The sequence below is a fragment of the Aphelocoma coerulescens genome (genome assembly GCF_041296385.1).
Source record: "Aphelocoma coerulescens isolate FSJ_1873_10779 chromosome Z unlocalized genomic scaffold, UR_Acoe_1.0 ChrZ, whole genome shotgun sequence".
Classification (NCBI taxonomy): Eukaryota; Metazoa; Chordata; class Aves; order Passeriformes; family Corvidae; genus Aphelocoma; species Aphelocoma coerulescens.
Window position 1 is genome coordinate 47,950,526 of NW_027184085.1, and position 11,357 is coordinate 47,961,882.

At 45.6% G+C, this 11,357-nt stretch overlaps 1 protein-coding gene across 1 annotated transcript in view; it reads left to right on the forward strand.

The window, feature by feature from the left end:
- Positions 1-9,080, forward strand: part of NCBP1 (nuclear cap binding protein subunit 1) — a 32,029-nt gene extending 22,949 nt beyond the window's left edge. The window contains exons 21-23 of the mRNA XM_069001663.1: positions 5,029-5,172; positions 5,588-5,701; positions 6,586-9,080. Coding sequence (XP_068857764.1) covers positions 5,029-5,172; positions 5,588-5,701; positions 6,586-6,699 — 372 coding nt within the window. The 3' untranslated portion in view covers positions 6,700-9,080. The remainder of the gene's footprint in view (positions 1-5,028; positions 5,173-5,587; positions 5,702-6,585) is intronic.
- The last annotated feature ends 2,277 nt before the right edge of the window (positions 9,081-11,357 follow it).

Sequence of the window (11,357 nt, forward strand, 5' to 3'; positions counted from 1 at the left end):
AGCTGTAATTTAAGAATTTAGTAAAATCTTTTAAGGGAGTTCGTACATATTGGGTCTGTTTAAGCTCTCTCTCACAAGTTTCTCTTCCAATACGAGCATGTCTTCCACTTGCCTTCTAATCTGGATTCCAATTACCTTATTAGAGAATAGTAAGAACAGTTATAAATTATTTACAGTAAGTTCTGTTAAAGAGTGCTCTTGTGGCTTCCATGCAGAAGTGCACAGAAACAGCTATTTGCGATTGAGAAGTTGGCTGTTACTGTTCTTCTGATGGATGCTGCTGGATTCTGACACTGGCATGGCACTTCCTTCTTCCGGCTTATTTTCCTGAATACAATTGCATGATCTTGCATTATTAAATACAGCAAACTGATGAGGAAACAGCTGCTCTTGTTTTCTGTTGTCTCAAGTGGGACAGTAAAATGGGGTGAGTGTCTTTGTGTGTGGCAGCTGGAAAAGATGGAGCCCAAGGAGGCTTGGCTGAACACAGTACTTAGTTATGACAAAATCAAGTCAGTTTATAAATATGCTGAGTTGCAGAAAGCAAGAGGGAATTCTGCGTTTCTTAGAGGTCTGTGTGTTTACCTGCATAAAACCCTTAGTTAGCTCAAAAATTTTGAATGAGGTTACTGTCAAAATGACAGAGCCTGCTGATATTTTTTGAAGAAAGCTGCTCAAGTCAGTCATTTGTCCAGAAGCTTCTCTTGAGAGATCACTAATAACTCACGGCTTGCCGGTGTTGGTTCATCCCAGCCCCTTTACCTTGTTTCCTTCACTCACAGCAACAGCCATCCTGCTTGCCTCTTCAGTCTACATTGATGAGCAGTTAATAAATGCCTGTGATTATTGAAGACTTAGATGCAGTCATTGATCTTACTATGAGGCAAAGAGCTTCTCTGGCATCTCTAAATATACCAGTGTTTTAATTTCTGTCCTTATCTCTTGCTGCAGCTCTTTATTACTTAGTACTTATGAGTGTTGTGCCAGGAAGAAACATTTGTATGCAACAGTGAGTAGTTCTGCAGGCTGTTGCTCTTTCAGAGGAAGTAAGCCATCAAGTTTTGATGTCCCCAGCATGGAGGGATTGCCTTACTGTGGAATGAGTCCAAGGCTTGCATGCTTTATCTTGGTCCTCTAGCATTTTGAATTCAGAAAACCTCTCTAGATGGGGAAAAGGCAAGTTCCTATAGAGAGGATAAAATTAAATTCTCGCTTGCTCTGGTAAGTTGTTTTCATTTTTTACACCAATTCAGAGCTGTACCTGTCTTCTGCTTGTGAACTTCATTTCCTATGCTGTAGGTGAGTTAACATATGGTCTTGTATCTGTCCTAAGTTACACATGCTTCTTTCACAGATATTTGAAGTTTTGAGCTGGTAATTTATGGATGTTTTTGCACAGAAACAACTATGTGATACTAAAGCAGTGTCTTGTGTTTGAATTTACCATAATTCATTAGATCCTGCCTTTCCTCCTGTATGCCTTGTAGTCTTGTTTAAGACTTAGTCACCTGAACTTCCAAGGCTGATACTTAGGTGTATTTTGTGGGTGGTGGTGGTGTTGTGTTGGTTTTGATGCAGTGAAGCATGCCATGTTCCTAGTTAGTAGATCAGTTTCCATGCTGACCCTTTCTAGTCTTGAGAGTAGCCTTTTTAATCATGAATATAGGGAGTCCACACTTCAAAACACTGGGCCCAGTGTTTATCCTTCTTTTTGTGCTAACCAACTGGATTCATTTGAGTTCTTGTACCAAGTCCAGGAGAGAATTTACACCAGGTGCATTATTTTTTGAAGCCCTGAGATTTCAGAACTCTTAATTTAATCAATTACCTGTCTCGCTGCAATAGATGCAATTTGAAAAAATCTATGCCAGATTGTTTTAAAAAATCTGTTCATTACCTTGTAATGATAAAGTTGGCAGGCATATTACCTTTCACTGTGTTTTCCTTAAATAAATCATGCAGTCATAGAATGGCCTGGGTTGGAAGGGACCTTAAAGATCACCTAGTTTTAAGCCCTTGCCATGGGCAGGGACACCTTCCACTAGACCAGGTTGCCTCAGAGCTCCATCCAATCTGTGCTTGAACAGTCCCAGGGATAGGACATACTCAGCTTCTCTGGGCAACGTGTTCCAGTGCCTCACCACTCTCACAGTAAAGAATTTCTTCCCTATATCTTATCTAAGCCTACTCCCTCTCAGTTTAAGGCCATTCAGCCTTTTTCTACAATTGCATGCTCTTGTAATTAGTCCCTCTCTCTTGGAGGCTCCCTTCAGGTACTGGAAGGCTGCAATTAGGTCACCCCAGAGCCTGCTCTGCTCCAGGCTGAGCAATCCCAATTCTCTCTGCCTTTCCTTGTAGGAGAGGTTCTCCCTCCCCCTAATCATACTGGCGGCCTCCTCTGGACTCACTCCAACAGGTCCCTGTCCTTCTTGTGCTGGGACCCCAGAGCTGGATGCAGTGTTCCAGGTGGGGTCTCACCAGAGCAGAGCAGAGGGGCAGAATCCCCTCCCTCCCCTGCTGCCCACGCTGCTTTGGATGCAGCCCAGGGCACGTTTGGCTCTCTGGGCTGTGAGTGCACATGGCTGGGTCATGTCCAGCCTCTCATCCCCCAGCACCCCCAAGGCCTTCTCACAGGGCTGCTCTCCATCTGTTCATCCCCAGATGTGCTGATATTGGGGGTTGTCCTGACCCAGGTGCAGCACCTTGCACTTGGTCTTGTTAAACCTCATGAGATTCCTATGGGCCCACTTCTCGAGCTTGTCCAGGTGCTTCTGGTTGGCATCCTGTCCTTCAGGAGTGTCAACAGCACTGCTCAGTTTGGTGTCATCGGCGAACTCAATAAGGGTGCACTCGACCCCTTTACCTATGTCATTAATCAAGGTAACACTGGTCCCAGTACAGGCCCCTGAGGGACACTGCTGGTCACTGGTGTCCCACTGATTGTGACTCAGAGTTGTTGACCACTACCCTCTGGATGCCACTGATTTCTTACCCGTGTAACAGCTCACCCAGCAAATCCATCTCTCTCCAATTTAGAGAGAAGGATGTTGTGGGGGACCATGTCAAAGTCCTCATAAATGACATCTGCTGCCCTTCCCTTGTCCACTAGTGGAGTCACTCCATCACAGAAGGCCTGGCCTGCAGGTTGGTCAGGCAGGACTTGCCCTTGGTAAAGCCATGCTGGCTGTCCCAAATCGCATCCCTGTCCTCCATGTGCCTTAGTACAGCTTCCAGCAGGATCTGTTCCATGATCTTCCCAGGCACAGAGGTGAGGCTGACAGGTCAGTTGTTCCCAGGCTCTTCCTTTCTACCCTTTTTAAAGATGGGTACAATGTTTTCCCTTTTCCAGTCACCTGGGACTTCACCTGACAGCCACAACTTTTCAAATGTCATGGAGAGTGGTTTGGCAACTACATCAGCTGGTTCCCTCAGGATCCTGGGATGCATCTCGTTGGGCTCCATAGACTTTAAGTATGTTCAAGTTCTTCGGGTGATCATTAACCTGATCTGTACTTAAAGTGGGAAAGACTTTGCTCCCCCAGCCCCCCTCCAGCTGTTCATCCTCTTGAGACACGTGGGAAGAGGGGTTACCATTGAAGACTGCAGAAAAAGAAGTTCTTGAGTAGCTCAGCCTTCTCCTCAGTTGTTGTCACCAGAGTACCAGCACTGTGTATCAGGGGACACACCTCCTTTGACCTCCCTTTTCTGGCTGACATACCTCTAGAAGCCCTTCCCATTATTCTTTGTGAATCTTTCCAGGTTCAGTTCCAGCTGTGCCTTGGCCTTCCTCACCCCATCCCTACGCAACCAAACTTTGTCTCTGTGCACTTCCCAGGTTATGTGTCCTTATTTCCACTGTTTCTGCATTTGCTTCTTTCCTTTTAGTTTGACCAGCAGTTCCCTGCTCAGCCATGCCAGTCTCTCCCACCTTCTGTGTCTGATTTCTTGCTCCTGGGGATTGCAAGCTCTTGCTTTCTTAGGGAGATCTGCCTGCTCTCTTCCTCTCCCTGGCCCCTGAGGGCAGACTCCCAAGGAATCTCATTGACTATATCCCTGAAAAGCTGAAAGTCTACTTTCCTAAAGTTCAGGGGCCTCTCTTGACTCCTTTCCTGACCCATATTCCTCAGGACTGTGAACTCCACCAGGGCCTGATCACTGCCTCCCAGGCTGCCTCCAATCTTGACGTCCCCCTTTATCCCCCTTGTGTTGGTGACCAAGAGATCCAGTGACACCTCCCCTACTGTAGGGCTGTCTATTGCCTGGGTCAGGAATTTATCCTCCATATATTCCAGGAATCTCAAGGATTGCTTGCAGCTCCTTTTCTGGCATGTGCAGGGGTGGTTGATGTCCCCCAGCAGCACAAGAGCCCGTGAGCACAATGCCTCCTGCAGCTGGAGCAAGAAGGCTTTGTCAGAAGGCTCTTCTTGACTGGGGGCCTGTCACAGACTCCACCCAAAAGGTCCCTTTGTCCTCGGTCTCGCTTCGTTACCTACCAGCTTTCGACTTGCTCATGGCTGTTCTTCAGAGGCTCTCCACACTCAATCCAACTCTTGATGTCAAGGGCAATCCCTCTGCCTCTCCTTCCTCCCATGTCCCTTCTGAACAGCCTGTAACCATTGTTAGTCACACTCCAGTCATGGGATCCATCCCACCGAGTTTCAGGAACGACAACAAGGTCATAACTTTCCAGCAGTACAGTGGCTTTCAACTCCTCCTGTTTGTTGCCCATGCTGCATGCCCTGGTGTAGAGGTGCCTCAGCTGGGCTGTCAGCCATGGCACTTTCCTAGAGGAAAACCCCTTAATTCTGGTAAACCTTTATGCTTGGTCTAGTTTCTCTGAAATCTTGATATTGATTTTTTTTTTCAGGGCTTTCCCATATTGGCATTTTTCCTTCCCAATTTTTATCTGGAATTCTGTGCTGCTCTTCAGTTGTTCTGCAGACCTTTTCACACGTGGAACTGAAGGGTATTAATGGTATCCACACCTGCCAAATGACTGGTTAAGTCCTGTATTGTTGTCATTTACAGCGAGACAGTGATGATGACGATGATGATGATGACCGAAGCACCGATCGGGAAGATGGACCACTGGAAGAGCAGATAGAGCGCTTGCAGGAAAAAGTAGAGTCAGCTCAGAGTGAGCAAAAGAATCTCTTCCTTGTTATATTCCAGGTAATGATGGGCAAAGTCTCTTCTTACTTTAGCTTTAGAAGTTAACTTGATTTACAAGCTTTCGGCATCACTTGTATCTTGGGCATCTTCTTGGAATAAGAATGTGGAAAGTGGTTGATGAGTTTACCATGGGTGAGAGTCAGTCCAGATCATCCCTCTGCAAAGACTGGCTCTGAGAAGGATCTGATGAGTTTCCTCTGCTTAGGAGCAGAGAAGTTCTGCTACCACACACTTTCCTGAACAACCAGAAGGTAACTGGTTTATTTTCATAGTAAGTTCAGTGTTTGCCAAGCAAAATAATTATTCCCACAGTGCTGTTCAAAGCTTCTGACACCAGATCCTTTTACCTGAGGTTAGGATTCTGCTTTAATTTGATGAGAATGAATAAGTTTGGGTTTTTTCCCCTCTACTGCAGCGTTTCATTATGTTGTTAACGGAGCATTTAGTGCGCTGCGAGACTGGTGGAATTGATGTATTTACACCTTGGTACAAGAGCTGTATAGAGAGGTTGCAGCAGATCTTCCTGCAGGTAAGTTTAATTTCTCAGTTTGGAAGGCTGTTGGCGGGGCCATGCTGGATTGGGGAAGTTCATTGATGGAGAGCTGAGTGCTCCACGAGAGTAGCAGTAGGTGGCAGCAGCACATTTTCCCCAAAGGCTGGTGTGGGGTCGGGTCACAACCCTCTAGCTCTGCCACAGTCCAGTGGAGTCACTGATCCTAAACGGAGAATTCCCTCGCTCTAAGAATACTGCAAAAATATTTCAAGATGTGATTATGAATTTCACAGACTTCCACTTAACTGTGTGTTTATAGTAAGGTCAAAGCTGTGAACAAACAAGAGTGCTAAAATAGACATGTTTTAAATAAGTGAATTAAAATGTTGCAGGATTCCTTTTAGTGAGGTGCATAAATACCTCCTAAACATACTTTTTAATATTTGGCTCTGTATTAAATCAGTTAACAAGCACAGGTGGCTGGATAAAAGTGACTAGTTACAGGAAGTTATACCTGTGTGAGCACAAGATATGTTGAAGAATGGGAGGTGTGGTGTAATTCTCCCTTGGGATGAACCCTTCCATGGTAGTAGATGTGTCTTCAGAGGAAAGGAAATACCATGATTCTCCTAAGATACTTGCAGTGGCATTGTGTCCTGCACACAATTCAGGATCCATGAGTGAAGAGTTACAGGGAGCAGAAGGCAGGATTTCAGCATAGGCTTTATTCTTGGAGCTAGTAGTGGCTCTGTATTGTGCTTTACTTACCCATGGCTGCTATATTGTGGAAATGAAATGTGCTAAACAATTCAGATAAGAGTATTTGTTGGTTCTTACATATCTTGACTTCTCTGCCTATTCTGATATAAATATAAAAACAGTAAACATATGTGGTTTGTTTTTGGTTTTTTATCTGCCAGCACCACCAGATAATCCAGCAGTACATGGTGACACTAGAGAACCTCCTGTTTACAGCTGAACTGGACCACCACATTCTGGCTGTGTTTCAGCAGTTCTGTGCTCTGCAGGCCTGAGGGATCATTCACGGACACAGTCTTGTCTGCAGGACTTTAGTGAATTTAATTTTTTTTTAATGGCAAAACTTAACATGGGGATGGAAGAATTTTTTGACTAAAACTGGCTTTCATGTGCTCCTATATAAGATAATAGAGTATTGTAAAAAAAACAAACTGTGTAAGCATCGTAAGCCTTAAAAGATACGACTAATAGGGGATATTTGTGAAGTAAAGTATTAATTCCTTTTGTTGTCTTTTAATTTAGTTTGACTCTTTGCTTCATGATAGTAATTTTATTTCTCCCCTCTTGCCTATATAAAAATAAAAATCAGGCACACCTCCCCCCCCCCAAAAAAATTCCTAACTTCACAACAAAAAAAGCCAACCCCAAGCAATTTAATTTGTTACCTCAGTTTGTCCCTTAAATCAAATTAATTGCAGAAATGAGGAATAATTTGTAGTGTTTTGTGAGTATGAAAGGGGATGCATCTTCTCAGTGAGCAGTGTGATAAGTTCTCTAGTATATGCATAGGAAAACTGTCTTAACTTTGGGCATGTGAAACACGTTTTCAAAGTAGCATAGAGCATACAAATTTGTTATATTACCAAGCCAGATAGATTTTCAGACTTTGAAAGAACATGTAATACAATTGAAATATGTTTTTTAAATGTATTGTTTAGTGTCTTATTACAGTATCTGAAAACAGTCAGTAGAGAAGTTTCATGGACCACTTCTGAAAAATGCAATTCTTTTTGCAGTGTGGTCAAGAAATCATGAACTGCTCTTGGTAGCAGTCTTCACTGATAAACAGAGACAGTAAGCAAGAGCTGGAGTGGAACAAACTTTTGACTTCCATGCTGCAAGTCTTACGTGGGTGTTGGGAGCTCCAGTCCCAGATGCCAGGAAGGGGACAGGACAGTACTGAGTTCATTTTTTTTTTCCTTCAGCCTGTAACTCGTTGGACTGTCACATTTGCACTGGGCTGGACCTGCAGGCCTGCAGGATGTCAGAAATCTTTCTGGTTAGTGACAGTGGACGAACCAAGTGCTCTCACCTCATCTGGCTTGGCAACAACTGCTGCATCTGCTACGCTTCCCTTGCTTTAAAATGTGACGGCAGCATGTTGCTCCCATGTCTTCAGAAAGTGTTTTAATGCCAAATTGATACGTTACAGGAGACTTAGACTGGGAGAATATAACTGAAAATAGAGTAGGCTTAGTTTTGAGTTAGGCCAGTAACATGAGGTACATTAGAGCCAAACCAGAGTGTTCTGTACCATGGTGAGCAGCAGTGAATGGCAAAGATGCTGCCTTATGTGCTCAGGTCCATCACAGTGCAGGGGGCTTCCAAGCTGTTTATGGTCTCTTCATTTTGCAGGTGAATGTTTTAAAGAGTTTCATACCCAGTGCTGTTTAGTTTTAGCTTAGGAAATTCTGTGCTTTGAGTAATTTTGTTCCTGTACAAATTATTTTTTCAGGTATTATACCTAGAAATGCATTTCATGTGTACATTGACCAATGACCTCCTGACCAAGCAAGGAGGGTAAAAAATTGAACATTTTGTTTTGACTGTTCACTTAAGTTTGTGTGTGGCCTGTAGCAATTTGATATATCCTCATAGACTTAGATCTGTTACTTCTGCTTTTTCTGCTTGCCCTTTCTGACTTAACTGATTCCCTTGCTCCCCCCATTCTTTCAGGGTGTACTGTTATTTGTTGTAAATTTGCTTTTTGCAAGGATTTTGTCAGTCATGCACGAACTTATGCTTCAGATCTTTCTCTGTTAATGTTCTTGAGTAATCAAATAGGGTTTCTTGTTGTTTTTTTTTTATTTTTAGGAAACATTTAATACTTTAAAGGTTTTAATTGGAGTTTAATAGTTTTTTCACTGGCTTGGGTCAGTATCAGTTCTGATATTAACTAATGGTGAGGGTTCTGACTATAAATGTGACTTCTGTAAAATCGGTAATGCAGTTAGAACTTGCAAACCTGTAACTTTCTTTGAGCCTTGACAAATACTGATGCTGGGGATACAGTCGCAAATGCTTGAGTGTAATCCTGTGTTTTAAAACCAAATAGCAATGTCTTTCAAAAGTTTTAAGTTCCAATCATGCCAAGCTTTGAGCATGGGCTTTGATTGCATTTCTTGAGTCTGTTGAACACCTTCACCTTCTTTTAGTTCTAATGGTGTACACCTGACTTGACTGATAAATTGGCTGGATCTGTAGAAAAGAGAGTGAAACACTTATGTAGTGATACCAGCAGCTAACTGGAGAAACTTGGAACTGCTGAAGCATGAAGTGGTGGATAGTGTAAAGATGCTGTAGAAATGTGGTGTGGTTGGAAAAAAATGCACACTTTAAGACAAAAATAAATGAAGGTGAAGCAGGTTGCTGCTGAGAGTGTTTGTCCAGTCTCTTTGGGGGACACCAAAGCAAAGCAGTCTTGCTGGGTTATGCTGGTGTTGAATGCAGAGGGGATTAAGCAGTTTTGTTTCCCGGCACTCGTGCTGGTACCCTGACTAACACACAAGCCTTCACCTCCTTGCACTACAGCTGGTCTAATACACTGCCCCACTTGCAGCCATGTGAGGCAAGCATAGGTGCTGCTAGGTGCAAGGAGGTGCTGTTGTAGGAATTCTCCCTCTCCCTTGCCACCTCCTGTCCTCTGCCGCAGGAGATCAGGAGGGTGTGGGCTGGTGGTGCTTGCTGTGGGGTGGGGGGCATGCTGCAGCATGCCCAAAGTAGGGCAGTAGTCAGGGATCACCCCCATCTGCCCTGGAGGGGAGTTTAGGTACCCAAGACAGCACAGGGTCGTGAAACCATGACATGGAGGACTACCTCCACAAGCCCTGCTGGGACCTGCCTCCCTCCTCTAGACAAGCCCCCATGCCACTTCCTTAGGTCTTGCAAGGCCCTAAATCCCTCTCTGCTTGGTGGGCAGGCAGATTACTACATAGTTGCAGATGAGAACATTAGAAAAGTGAAGACCTATTATTGGAAACAACATCTGCCCTTCCCAGGCACCTTGTCTCCTCTAACAAAACCACGGACTCAATTAGGTTGAAAAAGACCTCTGAGGTCATCAAATCCAACCTATGACTGAACATCACCAAGTCAACAATACCATGGCACTAACTGCCATGTCCAGTCTTTCCTTGAACACCTCCAGGCATGGTGACTCCACCACCTCCATGGGCAGCCCATTCCAACATCCAGTCACCCTTTCTGTAAAGCAGTCTTCCTGATGTCTGACCTGAACCTTCCCTGGTGCAGCTTGAGGCCCCATGTCCTCTTGTCCTGTCAGTAGTTGCCTGGGAGGAGAGACTGACCCCCAGCTGGCTACACCCTCCTTTCAGAGTTGCAGAGAGCTAAGATCACCCCCGAGCCTCCTTTTCTCCAGGCTGAAAAAGCCCTGTTCCCTCAGCTGCTCCTGGGCCCTTCACCAACTCCATTGATCATCTCTGGGCACACTCCAGCACCTCAATACCCTTCCTGAATTGAGGGGCACAGAACTGGACACAGAACTCGAGGTGTGGCCTCACCAGTGCCAAGCCGGTCACACTGTTGCTGGTTCAGGCCATGATGCCATTGGCCACCTTGGAGACCTGGGCACACTCCCAGCCGGATGCTAGCCAGCACCCGTAGGGTCTTTTCCGCTGGGCCTCTTTCCAGCCACTCTGCCCCAGCCTGAACGGGGTTGTTGTGACCCAAGGGCAGGACCTGGCACTTGGCCTTATTGAACCTCATACCTTTGGCCTTGGCCCATTGATCCAGCCTGTCCAGATCCCTCTGCAGAGCCTTCCTGCCCTCCAGCAGATCAGCACTCCCATCTAACTTAGTGTCACCTAGGAACTTAGTGAGGTGCATTCAACCCCTTCCTCCAGACCATCAGTAAAGATATTAAACAGAACTGGCACCAACACTGTGCCCTGGGGGACACCACTGGTGACCAGCCCCCAGCTGGATGTGACACCATTCACCTCCACTCTCTGGGCCTGGCTGTGCAGGCAGTTTTTAACCCAGCAAAGATGCACCTGTCCAAGCCATGGGCTGCCAGCTTTTCCAGGAGAATGCTATGGGAGGCAGTACCAAAGGCTTTGCTGAAGTCCAGGTAGACATCCACAGCCTTTCCCTCATCCTCTTGGCAGGTCACCTGGTCATAAAAGGGAACCAGGTTGGTCAGGCAAGACCTGCCTTCCCCAAACCTGTGTCGGCTGGGCCCAATCCCCTGGTTTTCCTGCATGTGCTGTGTGATGACACTCAAGATGATCTGTTCCACCCCAGCACAGAGGCTGACAGGCCTGCAGTTCCCCAGATCCTCCTTCCAACCCTTCTTGTAGATGGGCATCCCACTGGCCAACCCAGTCATCCCAGACCTCCCTGGTTATCCAGGACTGATGATAAATGATGCAGAGCAGCTCAGTGAGCTCTTCTGCCAGCTCCCTCAGAGCCCTTGGGTGTATCCCGTCTGGTCCCATGGACTTGGTAATGGCTCAGCAGGTCACTACTTCCTGCTGGATTACAGGTCTATGCTGCTCCCTGTCCCTGCGTACCAGCTCAGAGTCCGGTTGCCCCAAGGATAACAGCTCTTTCTGTTAAAGACTGAGGCAAAGAACCCAAGTATCTCAACCTTTTCCTCGCCCTTAATTACAGTGTTCTCCTCTGTGTCCAATAA